At 44.8% G+C, this 17,364-nt stretch overlaps 1 protein-coding gene across 2 annotated transcripts in view; it reads left to right on the top strand.

Annotated features, from left to right (window-relative positions):
• Nucleotides 1–152: 152 nt before the first annotated feature.
• Nucleotides 153–17,364, top strand: part of NPTN (neuroplastin) — an 81,582-nt gene continuing 64,370 nt past the window's right edge. The window contains exon 1 of one of the 2 annotated variants that reach the window (XM_044279842.1): nt 153–432. In XM_044279842.1, the coding sequence (XP_044135777.1) occupies nt 330–432 (103 nt within the window). In that variant the 5' untranslated portion in view covers nt 153–329. The remainder of the gene's footprint in view (nt 433–17,364) is intronic. The other variant, XM_044279840.1, reaches the window with a different exon arrangement.

The raw sequence follows: 17,364 nt of genomic DNA, 5'->3' as shown, positions 1-17,364 counted from the left end.
CTACCCACACATAACCCATGTGTAAACCCCTATGCCCAATGTGTACATTTTCCAGAGCCGGTGTCACATGACCGGAGAACGCCGCAGGGTCACACACACTACAGCGCAGGACGGCAGTGCCACTGCGGGCAGGCGGCGGGGCGGTTCTCTTCCGGCGGCGGTCTGACGCATCGAGCTCCTCCTTTGGCTGTCCACAGACGAGCGGCGGCTCTCGCGAGACTCAGGTGCTCGCTGCGGGAAGAGACCGAGGGGAAGCTGCGGATACCGGACCTCAGGCCCGAGAGACTGGACACCGAGCCCATCGGCTGTGTCTCCCTCTCTGTGCGCACATGGACCGCTGCGACCTTCGCCCTCTGCCTGCAGCCCTCATCTTAGGGCTGATACTAGTTACCTGCGGCCTTCTCCCGGGACTGGCCGACGGCGCTCAGAACGGTAAGCGGAGACTGAGAAGGTCGAGGCTGACAGGGGAAGCGGAGGGCGCGCCGTACACTACATGGTAGCACATAGGCGCTAGAGCGGGCGGAGGCTGCAGGCAGTCAGCTGTCACATCTCTGCTCTCCACCAGGCGACATGACTAGGTGCATGTATGATGTCACTGTGGCTTTCCTGTGCCTGCTCTTGATCTGTATCATGTCTTCATTGTAACATGTTTCATGTAATGCCCAAGTGTAAGAGGTTTACTGTTCTTTGTCAAAACCGAGGGTGTGTTACCATTACACCGCAGTACAAGTGAGGACGCCTTCACATGGACTGTCATAGGGTGTGTGTCTATTGATTCCTAGGCACGGCAATGCTAATCCAGGTGCGGCCAGTAAACGCCTGGCATTTACAGGGTGCCCTGCTCTTGGTAAAATGATCTTTTAGCTCTTCCTTCCTAGGTGGATCACAAGAAATAAAGATCAAATATTAATGTGTTTACAAACCTGATGCATGGCAGGAATTATTTATCACCTCCAGCCCCTGGGTAAACGGGTCACTGGGTTTTTCCATCAGGTGGCTTGCTGAGGCTGTTTGTAGACCTGAAGTATTTATTTCAGAGAAAAGATACAACGATCCATCTGTTTTTCAGCCCCGACTGTATATTGCTTGGCGAGGTCATGTTTAGGGTCCATTCACACGTCTGTAGAATGGGTCTGCGGAACGGATGCGGACCCATTCATTCTTTATGGGGCAGGAATGGATGCGGAAGGCACACAGTGTGCTGTCTGCATCCGCATTTCCGGAGCGCGCTTCCGGTCCGCGGCTCCGGAAAAAAATAGAACGTATCCTATTTTTGTCTGCAATTGCGGACAAGAATAGACAGTTTTATGGGGGTGCCGGCCGGGGGTATTGCAGATCCGCAATACATTACGGACGTGTGAATGGATCCTTATGGGTACAGATTGTTCTGCGACATTTAGATTTGGCATATGAGGTCAAACTTCTACATGTAGCAATTTTTGGTGTCCTTTATCAAACTGGTGTTGCCCATAGCAACCCATCAGATTCCACCTTTCATTTCCCTAAGGAGCTGTCAAAAATGAAAAGTGGAATCTGATTGGTTGCTATGGGCAACTAAGACAGTTTTACTTTACACCAGTTTAATAAATGACCCCAATTGTCCTTTGATAGTGTTTCTGCATTTTCATATACCGGTACATTATTATATTTTTTTTATATTGCGGTGGCATGTATATTGAAAATATCAGACTAGCAACCCTTAATGATAATTATATGGTATCTTTTTGAATGTATAATTAGTTTTGACAATGGATTGTAATAGTTAAAGGGGTTGTCCACCCCTTGGCGGCCTATTTGGCCTACTCTCTGCGTGGCTGGTCCTGCCAAGGGAGTCATATCTGATCTCAACCACTGGCTCGGGCTTCTAGGCCCCATCCCCCGCAGCTCACTGGAGAAGTTATGTTCCCCCTTATGTCATGCCACAGAGTGTTTTGCTGATCCGCAAAACATGGACACTGGCAATATGCGTTCCGCATTTTGGGGACCGCACATTGCCAACACTCTCATAGAAACTTTGTTTTCTTGACTGCAATTGCGGACAGGAATAGGACATGTTCTATTTTTCATGTTTTTATTTTTTCTATTTCCGGATCCGCAAATGTGGATGTGGACAGCACATTCCGGCCCCATTAAAAATGAATGCGGAACGTATGCGAACCCATTTTACAGACGTGTGAATGGACCCTTAAAGGGTTTTTCCGAGATTTTTTTTTAACTGCAGCTGTCATTCAATAGTTAAAATCAGTCAGTCGCGCTACAGAAAGTTGCAGTGTAGCCCTGGCCTTAGGCCCCTTTCAGATGAGCGGCTGCCACGCGGACGCAGTGAATCCAGACCCATTCATTTCTATGGGGCTGTGCACATGAGCGGTGATTTTCACGCATCACTTATGCGTTGCGTGGAAAGCGCAGCATGCTCTATATTGTGTGTTTTTCGCACAACACAGGCCCCATAGAAGTAAATAGGGCTGCGTGAAAATCGCAAGCATCTGAAAGCAAGTTTCACGCATGTTTGCTATGTGACGATCGGGATGGGAACAGGAACCCGATCTTTTACTTTCCTTTAGGCTCCATGCACATGGCCGTGTTTCACGGCCGTGTGCGGGCCGTGGAACCGCGGCCTGGATCCCTCCTGAGAGCAGGAGCGCACGGGCGTCACTGGTTGCTATGACGCCGTGCGCTCCCTGCTGCCGCCGCAATACAGTAATACACTGGTATGATCTATACCAGTGTATTACTGTACTGTGCCGGCAGCAGGGAGCGCACGGCGTCATAGCAACCAGTGACGCCCGTGCGCTCCTGCTCTCAGGAGGGATCCAGGCCGCGGTTCCACGGCCCGCACACGGCCGTGTGCATGGGGCCTAATAACATGGTTATAAGGGAAAATAATAGCATTCTGAATACAGAATGCGAAGTAAATTAGGGGTGAAGGCGTTATAAAATTAAACTCACCTCAACCACTTGTTCGTGCAGTCAGGCTCGTCTTCTTCTTTGATGACCTGCGAGGAAAAGGACCTTGGTGATGGATCATGTGATGAGCGCAGTGACGTCATCAAAGGTCCTTTTCCTTCCAGGTCATCAAAGAAGAAGACAGAAGACGAGCCGGGCTGCGCGAACAAGTGGTTGAGTTGAGTTTTTATTTTATTTTTTTAACCCCTCCACCCCTAATTTATCTAGCATTCTGTATTAAGAATGCTATTATTTTCCCTTATAACCATGTTATATAATAATCTGTGAAGAAGTCCGGGTTCAGGTCTGGGTACCAAACATGCCGATTTTTCTCACACATGTGCAAAACGCATTAAAACGCTTTGAACTCACATTGAAAAATCGCTCATTTTCCCGCAATGCACCTGCATCTTATCCGGCCCTCACACGCGACGCCTGTGTGAAAGAGGCCTTACGGTTCTGGAGTGTATTAGATGACTGTGACATAATGCTGTCATTATCTAATACATTCTAGAACTGTAAGGGTTGCATAGCATCATAAATCAATATAATGCTGTGTGACCCCATCAGTGTGACACCTGCTTGTCTGAAAGGGGCCTTTGGGGGAGTTTACTGTTCTTTTTCCGTTCTTCTGATCCGTTAGAAGAACAGGGGGAAAAAAAACCACTGCATCCTGTTTAAAAAAATAAAAAATAATGATCCCCGGGTCGTTTGCTCACTGGACTCTGTTGCTTGTCTTGAGTCCCTCCCTTGGAATAAAACCTGAAAAAAGTACACGTGTGAATATACCCATATAAGATTGACTTCATTCCACATGATACAGTCAAGGTTGACGGTAGAGAAATGGAGTCTCATAATGAACCCAGGATAAAAATAGCAGCATAATTAATCTTTCCCTCTGCTATCTGCATGGTGAATTGTCAGATTAGAATCATTAACTGCAACAAGAGTATTGAAATACACTGTAGATTGTTCTTTTCTTTTTAATTTAGGTCACGGTATAGTTAGCAGTTAAAATAGCACAGTAAGATCATGCTGGAGATATTCACATGAAATCTAGTGTTGCTTAAGTAGTAATATCCCAGGTCTAGGTTGACCACGAGAGAAACTCCGCTGTGACTGGAATGTGAGGCTTGGGCATCTGTCAGCAGATTTGTACCCATGGCACTGGCTGACCTGTTACATGTGCACTTGGCAGCTGAAGACGTCTGTGTTGGTCCCATGTTCATAGGTGCCCGCTTTGCTGAGAAAAAGGAAGTTTTAATATATGCAAATAAGCCTCTAGGAGCAATGGGGGCGTTGCCGTTACACTTGGAGGCTCAGCACTCACTCTGTAACTGCTGCATCCTCTGTACTTTGACAGAGCCACGTGTGATGACATTTTCACTGCCTGGCCCTGTCTATCAAAGTGCAGAGGGCGCAGAAGTTGCAGAAAGAGCTGAACCTCTAGGAGTTATGGCAACGCCCCCGTTGCTCCTAGAGACTCTTTTGTATATATTAAAAGATACTTTTCCTCATCAATGCGGGCACATATGAACATGGGACCAACACAGATGCCTTCAGCTGCCAAGTGCACATGTAACACGTCAGCCAGTTTCATAGGTACAAATCTGCTGACAGATGTCCATTAAGGACCTTTTACATGGACCGATGTTACAGGCAGTACTCGGGAACGTACAGTTTGTCCCTGATAATTGCCTGATCATATGAGGCGACAGGAGCTGTATTTACATGCAGCAAACATCTCCTCACTATATGGATGGTTTTCTTAGGCAGATCACTGTTTACTGCCCAGAAACAAGAATTTTTTAATGCCAAATCAAAAACACACCCACCAGATGAAGGATCTTGTTGATACCTTTAGGCTGGGTTCACACGGGCGAGATTTCCGCGCGGGTGCAATGCGTGGGGTGAACGCATTGCACCCGCACTGAATCCGGACCCATTCACTTCTATGGGGCTGTGCACATGAGCTGTGATTTTCACTCATCACTTGTGCGCTGCGTGAAAATCGCAGCATGCTCTATACTGTGCGTTTTTCGCGCAACGGAGGCCCCATAGAAGTGAATGGGGCTGCGGGAAAATCACAAGCATCCGCAAGCAAGTGCGGATGTGGTGTGATTTTCACGCATGGTTGCTAAGATGAAAGTGTATTCACTGTATTATTTTACATTGGTTATCTTATATTACATGGTTATAGGGGAAAATAATAGCATTCTTAATACAGAATGCTTAGTAGAAGGTCAATTGAGGGTTAAAGCTGCTGGCTAAAGGACCTGTGGTGACGTCGCGTCACATGGTCCATCACCGTGGTGATGGGCAATGTGATTGGACTATGTGATGAGCTCAGTGACGTCACCACAGGTTTTTTGACAGGTCCTGAAGAAAGAACAGGAGACCGGTAGCTACACAATCAATTGGAGGAGGTGAGTTAATTTTTTTTATTTATTTTTTTAACCCTCAATTGACCTTCTACTAAGCATTCTGTATTAAAGAATGCTATTATTTTCCCTTATAACCATGTTATAAAGGAAAATAATTACATCTACACAACCGAACCCAAACCCGAAATTCAGTGAAGAAGTTTGGGTCTGGGTACCACATTCAGTTTTTTATCACGTGTGTGCAAAACGCATTGCACCCGCGCGATAAAACTGGACGGAACGCAATCGCAGTCAAAACTGACTGAACTTGCGTACCTACTCGCGCGGGTTTGCCGCAATGCACCTGGGACGCATCCTGAGTCACAACGTGACGCCCGTGTGAACCCAGCCTTAGGCTACTTTCACACTGGCGTTTCTGGGTCCGCTTGTGAGATCCGTTTCATGGCTCTCACAAGTGGCCCAAAACGGATCAGTTTAGCCCCAATGCATTCTGAATGGATAAGGATTCCGTTCAGAATGCATCAATTTGGCTGCGTTTGGTCTCCGTTGTGTTTTTTAGACGGTCACTAAGGCTACTTTCACACTCGCGTTTGGTGCGGATACATCTTGTATCTGCACAGACGGATCCGCACCGATAATGCAAACGCTTGTATCCGTTAATAACTGGTCCGTTTGCATTATTCATAAAAAAAGTCTAAGTCAAAACGGATCCATCTTGACTTACATTGAAAGTCAAAGGGGGACGGATCCGTTTTTAATTGCACCATATTGTGTCAGTGAAAAACGGATCCGTCCTCATTGACTTACATTGTAAGTCAGGACGGATCCGTTTGGCTCTGCATCGTCAGACAGACATGTATACCGGCCATGTGCGTTCTGCATTTTGCAAAAAGGAAGGTCTGGCCCGTGATACGAACAGGAGTGGGACATGCTTTATATTTTTGCGGGGCTGGGGAACGGAGGTACAGATGTGGACACACACAGAGTGCTGTCTGCATCTTTTGCGGCCCCTTTGAAGTGAATGTGTATGATGCCTTATACAGAGGTCGTATAGATCTATTTTTTTTCTCATTTTACAGTGCTCAGTGCAAGCAGTTTTTGTGACTTAAACCAGGTTTGTTTGTTTTTCAAAAATGACACAGTTGTCAACTTTTATCTTCCTTATCGGATCAAAAAACGTGCGGGCAGATTTTACATGTTGGCCATAAGGATATGATAAAACGTCCCTCCATCTTTTGTAATGTTGATTTAAGTGGCATATCTTAACATTTTTTTCTACAAATCGCAGCATGCTCGGAGTCTGACTTTTTTTCCCTGGCTGTTTCCCTCAGACTTCTCTATAGGGGAAAAAAAAAAAAAGTCTGAAAAAATGCCAAAACATGTCACAAAAAAAAGGACACCCTCTAAAAAAGCAATCTGTGTGTTTTTTTACAAGCTGAAAGAGTCCCAAATACACTGTCATTGTGAAAGCACCCTTATGAGACTGGACAAAATATAGAATCTGGTACTACTGGTTTTCTGTATGGACAGTGACTTCATTGTCATTATTCTCCTGTTTTTTTTTCTTGCATGCAAACTTGTGAGGCTTGCCTTGGGACTCCCACAGAAGTGAATGGAGCATGCTGGGAGTTGTAGTTTCACAAATCCTGGAGTGTCGGAGGTTGCCGATCCCTGGTATAGAACTATGCTAAAGATTACAAGTTTTTACCCAGCTTGCATTCAAATACTAAATGCGTTGTCTTAAATCAGCAAGTGGCATTTATTATGTAGAGAAAGTTAATAGAAGGCACTTACTAATGTATAGTGATTGTCCATATTGTCTCTTTAGCTGGCTGGATTCATTTTTCCATAAACTGCTCATATTCAGAGGTTACGACCACCCCTACAGTGCAGATATGAGGTGGCTGCGATGGGAGCTGCTGTGCATGCATATGTGCCCTCCTATGGTCCAGGCCACAACATATGTTGTGTAAGCACGAGCACCACTGCTGGATTGCGAGGTGGTCGAAACCCTTGGAAATGAACAGTTCATAATGTGATAGAAAAATTAACCAAGCCAGAAAACTATGGACTATCACAAGGCATTATGGACTATCACAATACAAGTGCCTTGTATTACCTTTCTCTACATGATAAATGCCCTTTGCTGAAGTTAGACAACCCCTTTAAAAGCAGTATTGTGCAGTCCTTTTACCTAGCACATACATATTTATCGCTGATGCTTCTGTTCCAAGGTCTTTCCTCCCAAGGTCATAGTGGATGCTGTGATTTAAGATGCTAGACCTGGGAGGGATGTCCCTGTGCGCAGATGTGTAAAACGTCTTTCATTGTGGAAACCTGTATTCTGCACCACAGAACTCTGGTTAATCATTTGGCTGTGCCACATCTACTAATAATGAATTGTCTAATTCGTATTTGACAGAACAGGATAACATTGGCTACTGTGAGAGTGCAACTGTCCTTATGTAATAGGTGATACTTAATGCAGAGGAGATTCCAGAGGTGTATAGAATATTTGCGAGGTAGGAACAGTTTATAGCTTTTTCTGCTTGTATTTTCCCTTCCTCCCCTTGATCTGTGGAAGGAATCTCATTATCCTCATGGTGGGGGTTGCTTCACTGACAGGATGTGCATTTACTTTGTGACATTAGTAAATCAGATGTTCTTCATATTACTAGCTTTTTGATAGTCCAACAAAAAGAATGTGTGTGTATAATATATATATTAGGGGTGGGCAATATGGCCCAAAATCTATATTGCGATATAATTTGAAGCATGTGCGATATATTATTTTCTTCTGTATGTATACAAAAAATACAAATTACAAAACTGCCATAAGACATGTCCCCCAGAGCCAGTACCATCAGCCCCAAGCCCATGGCATTTGCCATCATCTGCCTGCCATATGTCCCCCAGAGCCAGTGCCATCAGCCCCATGTGGCATTTGCCATCATCTGCCTGCCATATGTCCCCCAGAGCCAGTGCCATCTGCCCCATGTGGCATTTGCCATCATCTGCCTGCCTTGTCCCCCAGAGCCAGTGCCATCAGCCCCATGTGGCATTTGCCATCATCTGCCTGCCATATGTCCCCCAGAAGAGCCGGTGCCATCAGCCCCATGTGGCATTTGCCATCATCTGCCTGCCATATGTCCCCCAGAAGAGCCGGTGCCATCAGCCCACATGTGGCATTTGCCATCATCTGCCTGCCTTATGTCCCTCAGAAGAGCCAATGCCATCAGCCCCCATGTGGCATTTGCCATATGTCCCCTGGATCCAGTGCCATCCTGCAGGGTGTTCGGCAAGTCGGCAGTCCGCAGGTGTCGCGTCTTCTTCCCAGCATGCATTGTAGGTCCTGATGTCACACACAGCCTCAGCTGATGCTGTGTGCACGCCAGGCCCTGGCCACTACAGTTAGCGCGGTGCGGAGTCGAGAGCCGGAGCCACGGAGCGGTGAGAAGGTTCGTCTATTCACTACCGCTGCTGGTCATATCGCGGTCCGGCGATATATGCGATATGGGCAAAATCTGTATCGTTGTACAGATTCATATCGTCCATATCGCCCACCCCTAATATATATAATAAAATCGTATACTCTTAAAGAGGACCTTTCACTAGTTTAAAAACTAGGGTTGTCCCTTGCTGCAGCGCTGGCCAATCGCAGCGCACAGCTCATAGCCTGGGAGTTCCGTTTTATCTGTTACGATAGAAAACTGATCCGTTCCCCATTGACTTTCAATGGTGTTCAAGACAGATCTGTCTTAGCTATGTTAAAGATAATACAAACTGATCTGTTCAGAACTTATATGTAGGTGGTCACTAGAGATAAGTTACTCATTTTGCTTTATTTCATTGGGTTGGGGGGGAGTTTTGAATCTTCAGAAGCACTACACTAGTAGGTATCTCCCCCCCCCCCCACCCTACATGTCTAGGTAGGATAACATGACCTTGGTTATCATTGGGTTCCAGACGTGCATCTTTGTAACAGCGATTTAGAACCTAAATTCCTTATATTCCATTGTCCAGTGGCAGCCCATGCTTTCCTGTGGTAGATGTAAAGGCTTCCTGTCAGCAGGAAGATGGTGCCTGGTTTAAGGACACCATTTAATAGTTGAATGCTGAGTGTGGAGATCTAAAAGCTTTGGGGGACATTTATTAAGACTCATATTACACCAATGATCGTCAGCTCGCCTGTGTAAATTAGTCTTGTTGTAAAGCCACACTGTACTTTGTGCCGCGATAATGAGTCTGATGTATTCATGAGATGCGTTAGTAACTTTTCCCTTGGTCCCACCCCCCAATGTCTGTCGTTGACAGATTTCTCCCTATGGAGCTGAATGCGGATAACCGTCTGGTGGCATGATAGAGGAGTAACCAGTGCAGCTCATACATACACATTGTGTTTGTGTTTTAATGTCCTTAAAGAGTTTTGGCAGGGCTTTAGTATTGGTGAAAATCGTCATCGATATCAGATTTTTGGGGTCTGACACATGGCACTGTGGTGCTGGAAGAAGTGCCATACACTAGTGGCGATTCTGGGTTACTGTGGCTCAGCTCCCATTTATTAGAGTATGTTCATTCCGGTGGCAGCAGCTCTTAGTAGCAGCTGATCGTGGGGGTGCTGGTTGTTGGACACCCAATAGTCTGATATTGATCAACTATCCAAAGGATCTATCCTAGAAAACCCATCACATTTTTGTAGGTTTCTTTTTTTTTTTTTTTTAAAGGGTGTAATTTGCACTGGGTCTATGAACAAGCCAGTCAATCTAGTACATTTGACTGTACCACAGGAATGTGTATCTACTGTACAAAAATATAGAATGCAAATATATATTTGCAGTGTAACACATCTCTACATGATTATGCAACAGTTTTCAAAAAGTGGATTGTTAGTGTTAATTTATGGCTAAGCAGACTATGAGTGGATCCAATTTTACAGGATTGAATAATGATGCCTACTATGAAGGGATATCTGACAACATGGAGGGAGAGATTTATCAAGATTGGCTTTCCCATACCCCAGTCTTGATCTCTTGAGCACCTGAGTGAGATGCCTCTTAAAGGGAATCCATCACCAGTTTTTTGTGCCCTAACTAAGAGCAACATAAACAAGTGCCAGATCCTCTTAGCAAAATGCTGGGTCACTTTCTTTAATTGCCCCAGCCATTCTGCCAAAGTCTTGTATTAAACAGCTCCAGTGCATAATAATGAGTCCTGAATATTAAGACTCATTGGCATGTGCTGGAGATGAACTGCTGACAGATTCCATTTAATAAGTATAGCTCCATAGTACAGTGGTATTCAACTTGAGAAATATTGTGTAGCATTGTATTCAGTTTAGGCAGGGTACTGGAAGTGCTCCATGTTACGGAGACTTATTGGCAATGCTCCATGTTAAAACAATATTGCATTGCTGATAAGTCTCCATGAAATGGCGCACTTCCAGTAAGTCTCCATACAGGGCTGGTCTTTTTAAGGACAGCCAGTACGCTGCCTAAGCTGCATCAAAGGCATTGCATCCAGCCAGTTAGAAACCTACCCCAAAACAGTTGTCTACGGATTGCTATTTGGCTTGGCTATTTTCAGTTACCATATCCCAAACTTGTTAAAGTCAGATTTTCCACAAGGTGGCGCTAGCAAGATGGTTCACTTTCCTTGGGAGATACTTCTTTGCATTTGGCACTCAGTGGAATGGAGCGTGGTTTTTGTTTTCTGAAATCTTTTGTATGTCTATAACTGAAGTAATAGTACTGTAGGACTGTCTAGACCCATAGGGCCAGATTTATCATTAGCTCAGGTCAGAATAATGGAGTGAAAAAGTCCCAAACGCTAAAACTGCGCACAAATTTGCGACTTTTTTCTGCTCTGCACTATGCTCGCCAGTTTTCTGAAAGTGGGCGTGTTTTCTTATGTAAATGAATCTCTAGACAGATTTACTATTGGGACTATTAAAAAAGTCGCAAACATAATCGCAATTTCACTCCAGTGAGGACCATGCTTATCTTATGAGACTTTTTAATAGAACATGCGACTTTTTTCATAAAAACGTGCGACTTTTTCGTAAAGATGTGCGACTTTTGTAAAGCTGCTTACTGACAGATAAACTGCTACCGTCAAACCACATTTATTACAGTCTTAAAGGGCCGATCATAAATCTGACTTGGCTAAAACTGACTTTAGCCATATGTTAAAGTGGAGTGAGCTGTCAGAGTAATGATAAATCTGGCCCATAGACTTCTGTTGATTCCATATTACAGCTCTGTACTTCTTGGAACTTGAATCAAGAGATAATGTGCTTGTTTGCATGAGGCCTAAGGGCTCTTTCACATCTGCGTTCTTTTCTTCCGGCATAGAGTTCCGTCGTCGGGGCTCTATGCCGGAAGAATCCTGATCATTCAGAATGCATTAGGATAAAACTGGAGTGAAATCCGTTCAGGATGTCTTCAGTTCCGGACCTGAACGTTTTTGGGCCTGGGGGAAAATACCGCAGCATGCTGCGCTTTTTGCTCCGGCCAAAAATCCTGAAGACTTGCCGCAAGGCCGGATCCGGAATTAATGCCCATTGAAAGGCATTGATCCGGCCTTAAGCTAAACGTCGTTTCGGCGCATTGCCGGATCCGACGTTTAGCTTTTTTAGAGTGGTTACCATGGCTGCCGGGACGCTAAAGTCCTGGCAGCCATGGTAAAGTGTAGCGGGGAGCGGGGGAGCAGCATACTTACCATCCGTGCGGCTCCCGGGGCGCTCCAGAGTGACGTCAGGGCGCCCCAAGCGCATGGATCACGTGATCGCATGGCACGTCATCCATGCGCATGGGGCGCTCTGACGTCACTCTGGAGCGCCCCGGTAGCCGCGCGGACTGTAAGTATACCGCTCCCCCGCTCCTACTATGGCAACCAGGACTTTAATAGCGTCCTGGCTGCCATAGTAACACTGAAAGCATTTTGAAGACAGATCCGTCTTCAAAATGCTTTCAGTGTTACTGAAGACGGATCCGTCTTCAAATGCTTTCAGTACGCTTGCGTTTTTCCGGATCCGGCGTGTAATTCCGGCAAGTGGAGTACTTGCCGGATCCGGACAACGCAAGTGTGAAAGAGGCCTAAGCAAATTCGGACCACAGAACATAGAGGGACATTTATGAAGACTGGGCTTAAAGAGCATCTGTCAGCAGGTTTGTACCTATGAAACCGGCTGACCTGCTGCATGTGCACTCATTGCTGAGAAAAATGAAGTTTTAATATATGTAAATGAATCTCTAGGGGGAACGAGGGCGCTGCCATTACTCCTAGAGGCTCTGCTTTTTCTGCAACTGCCGTGCCTTCTGCACTTGGGCAAGGCCAGGCAGGCATGATAACATTTCCACTGCCTGGCCCTGTCGATTAAATCCAGAGAGTTCGGCAGTTGCAGAGAGATTTTAGCCCCTAGGTGTAATGGCAACGCCCCCGTTGCTCCTAGAGGTACAGGCGCAGGCAGGGAAGGACGCTCGCCGACTGCTGGCTTCCTCATTGCGCCTGCGCCGAATACTTCGCAATGAGGAAGCGGGCAGCCGGCGAGCGTCCTTCCCTCACTGAGCCTGCGACGAATACTGAACTGGACGGCACAGGCATGAGATTTTCCCGGCAGACAGGGCTGGCAGGAGGAGACCAACGCTGGCCCTGTCAATCAAGAGTAGAAGAGAGTGGAAAGAGTTGGGCGAACTGAGCCTCTAGGAGCTGGTGCAACGACCCCCTTGTTCCTAGAGGCTCATTAGCATGTAATAAAAGTTATAATTGCACAAAAATGGGGGCACACTGAAAAAAAAAAAAGAACAGCAGAGTTAAATTCAGGTGACATTTGCACATGTATAATGTCAGCCTGTTTAATAGTGAAAAGTGTGTTGACAGAAACCCTTTAAAGTATCCGGTCTTTGTTTCTTATTACTTTTTCTCGTGGCTGAGTTTTTGGTGTAGATTCATAAAAAATACTCTTTAGCCATTTATTTGTGGTCAGCCACAGTTTGACCTGGTGTTGGTTGAACGGGTTGACCTGATGAAACAATCCCTTTAAAGCAGTTGTATTTAAAATGTACCTATACGTTGAAAAAATATTTGCTATGTCAATAGCAATATACCAAAGGTTTTGATGGCTTGGGGTCTGAATGCTGAGACCCCCACTGATAGCTAGAACAAGGAGACAGAAGCGCTCACATAGCGTGCACTCTCTTCTGGCTGCAGGAGATGGGCTCAGTAGAGAGTCTATGGTGTCCTCTCTATTCCATTTCCTGTGGAGCTTCTCTCTCATTGTGCTAACAATCAGTGGGTGTCTCGGCACTTGGACCCCCAGTGATCAAAACCTTTTGATATTTTGCTATGACATAAAAAATGTAATTATTTATTCTTTTGCATGCTGCTTTTAGCACGTTTGCTAAATGGCCTAACAAAGCACCTATTCTAAGTATAAGAAAACACTAAGAAACACTAGGAAAAAAAACATTGGTAAAAAATGTATGGCAAACAATATGTGAAGGAAGCCTAAAGGATCTCATTTGCCAGTTTTTTTGTTTTTGTTTTTTGAATACTTTTTGTAAAGGTCCACATACCTGGCTCTGCTGTTGGTTGAATGAGCAGTAAAACTGTATATGGGGACAACACCAGTGGTGCATAAGCCATGCCTCTAAGTCCACCCAATCCACTTTGTGCTCCCCACACAATAATGGTGGCCCCTTATTGCCCCATTAACCACTTAAGGACCACAGGTTTATACCCCCCTAGTGACCAAGCCCTTTTTTTACAAATTGGCACTTCACAACTTTAACGGTTTATTGCTCGGTCATGCAAATTGGCACCCAACTGAATTTTACCTCCTTTTCTTCTCACAAATACAGCTTTCTTTTGGTGGTATTTCATTGATGCTGAGATTTTTCGTTTTTCTGATATTAATCAAAAAAGACAGGAATTTTCTTAAATTTTTTTCTGGTAAAATTGGTCAAATATAATTACATTTCTATACAAGTTTGTGTCAGAATTTATTGTGCTGCATGTCTTTGATTAAAAAAAAAAATCCAATAAGTGTATATTTATTGGTTTGCGCAAAAGTTATAGCGTTTACAAACTATGGTACAAAAATGTGATTTTCCGCATTTTGAAGCAGCTCTGAGTTTGAGGTGCTAGAATGCCAGGATAGTATAAATACCCCCCCAAATAACCTCATTTTAGAAAGAAGACACCCCAAAGTATTTGCGGAGGGGCATGGTGAGTTCATGTATAATTTAAATTTTTTTTCACAAGTTAGCGGAAAATGACACTTTCTGCGGAAAGAAAATAAAGTTTCCATTTCTGCTAACTTCCGAAAAAAAATAAATAAATATCTCCCACGGACTCACCATGCCCCTTAATGAATACCTTGAGGTGTCTACTTTGCGAAGTGGGGTGTGTTTACTGTTCTGGTATTTTGGGGGGGGGGGGGGGGGGGTGTAATAGGCGTCACTGAGAGCGCTGCCGTCCGGACGCCTATCGGGGTTACCGTGAAGGCAAGTGGTTAAAGTAAGAATGTCCTCTTAGTGCCACCTTATAATAGTCATGCCCCTTAGTGCCCCGCAGACAGTAATGAAATCCCTGTAGTGCTCCCATATGGTGTGATGGCCCTTTAAGTGCCCTACAAATAGAATAAGACCCTCTTACATGATCCCCCACACACAAAGGGATGCCCCTCATAGTGATGAATACTCAATTGTGAATACTGACCTACTCCATGTTCTCCCAATGAACGCACTGCCGCAGGTCTGCTTCGCTCTGTGCTGTTGAGATACAACTTAAAGGGAACCTGTCACCGGGATTTTGGGTATAGAGCTGAGGACATAGGTTGCTAGATGGCCGCTAGCACATCCGCAATACCCAGTCCCTATAGCTCTTTGTGCTTTTATTGTGTAAAAGAAACGATTTGATACATATGCAAATTAACCTGAGATGAGTCAGAGCTTGAAAATATGACTCTTCTCTGGTCACACAAGTAAGATATGACTCTTTTATGTTGATTTGCATATGTATCAAATCGTTTTTTTTACACAATAAAAGCACACAGAGCTATGGGGACTGGGTACTGCGGATGTGCTAGCGGCCATCTAGCAACCCATGTCCTCAGCTCTTTACCCAAAATCCCGGTGACAGCTTCCCTTTAAGGCCTCTTTCACACGGGCGTCAGTTTTTTTTGCCTGGATGAGAGGCGGGTGCATTGCGGGAAAATGCACAACATTTGTCATGCGTTGCACTCGCGTGAGAAAAATCGCGTATGTTTGGTACCCAAACCCGAACTTCTTCACAGAAGTTCGGGCTTGGGATTGATGTTCTGAAGATTGTATTATTTTCCCTTATAACATGGTTATAAGGGAAAATAATAGCATTCTGAATACAGAATGCATAGTAAAACAGCGTTGGAGGGGTTAAAAAAAATTAAAAATAATTTAACTCGCCTTAGTCCACTTGATCGCGAAGCCCGGCATCTCCTTGTCTCCTTTGTTGAATAGGACCTGTGGTGAGCATTAAAAACAGGGAAAGGACCTTTGATGACGTCACTACGGTCATCACATGGTCTTTTACCATGGTGAATCACCATGGTAAAAGATCATGTGACGTACCATGTGATGACCGGAGTGACATCATCAAAGGTCCTTTCCCTGTATTTAATGCTCACCCCAGGTCCTGTTCAGCAAAGGAGACACAAGGAGATGCCGGGCTTCGTGATCAAGTGGACTAAGGTGAGTTAAAAAAAATATTAACCCCTCCAGCGCTGTTTTACTATGCATTCTGTTTTCAGAATGCTATTATTTTCCCTTATAACCATGTTATAAGGGAAAATAATAATGATCGGGTCACCATCCCGATCGTCTCCTAGCAACCGTGCGTGAAAATCGCACCGCATCCGTACTTGCTTGCGGATGCTATGCGATTTTCACGCTTCCCATTCACTTCTATGGGGCCTGTGTTGCGTGAAAATCGGACAATATAGAGCATGCTGCGATTTTCACTCAACGCACAAGTGATGCGTGAAAATCACCGCTCATGTGCACAGCCCCATAGAAATGAATGGGTCAGGATTCAGTGCGGGTGCAATACGTTCACCGCACGCATCGCACCCGCACGGAAAACTCACCCGTGTGAAAGGGGCCTAACAGTGTGGTCTCTATTTAATTAGAGCCTGCATGGCCGTGTGGTCATACCCTTACCATCTGTGGCTCTGCACAGCTTGTACAGTAATGTCACTGCATTGTGCCTGCCAGCACTGAACCACCAATGGCAGAGGAATAATGGAGTAGGGAGCTGACTGCTCCAATTGAGTCCCCCTGATATTAACTGTAGAAATTTATTTTGCAAATCATGGATTCAGATCATCTGCAACTACCAAGCTGTGTTAATTTTTGGAAGTGGACAACATAATGAGGAAGATTTTGTACAATCCGTAAGATTTTATCATTTATTCTGGCAGTTTACTTGTCTGCCAGAAGATTGTCTTCTGTTAGGCGTATGTTAAAACTAATTGGTTTAACTCAAATAGCTTTGATATTTTTAGAAAATTCCACTGATTGTCAGCTGTGTCTACAAGACAGAAAAGGACAGGTTGTCGGAGGTCACCATTATATTTTTTTCCCAAGCCCTCCACATTTTATCTGTGAATCACAGGACAGTGGTCAGTGTAATTTTTCTGGCAATATGTGTTCATTGTGATGCACGTAAACTCGGTAGTGTATTTTCAATGAACATGGGTGATATTGAACTATATAATAGCAATTGTTTCATTAAGTTATTTTAAAAGTATATTAGGTTGATGAAGACACACACTTATGATCCTGTTCCTTGGACCTCTTTTGGTGGGTACAGTACTTTCCATGGCATACTAGGAAAACCATGCAAGACCTGCTGTTTTGGAGATAACTCAGATCCAGTCGCCTAGTCATCCAACACCTTTAAGAACTTCTTATGCAGTTGCTGTTTAAAGGGATTATCACCAGTTTTATGGTGTTCTAACTATCGACTATCTAACAATTTTTTTTTGCGGATCCATTGA

Source organism: Bufo gargarizans, chromosome 2, assembly GCF_014858855.1.
Source record: "Bufo gargarizans isolate SCDJY-AF-19 chromosome 2, ASM1485885v1, whole genome shotgun sequence".
In the NCBI taxonomy this organism is placed as follows: domain Eukaryota; kingdom Metazoa; phylum Chordata; class Amphibia; order Anura; family Bufonidae; genus Bufo; species Bufo gargarizans.
The sequence above is the reverse complement of the archived record's forward strand: the minus strand, read 5'-3'. Positions and strand labels throughout refer to the sequence as shown.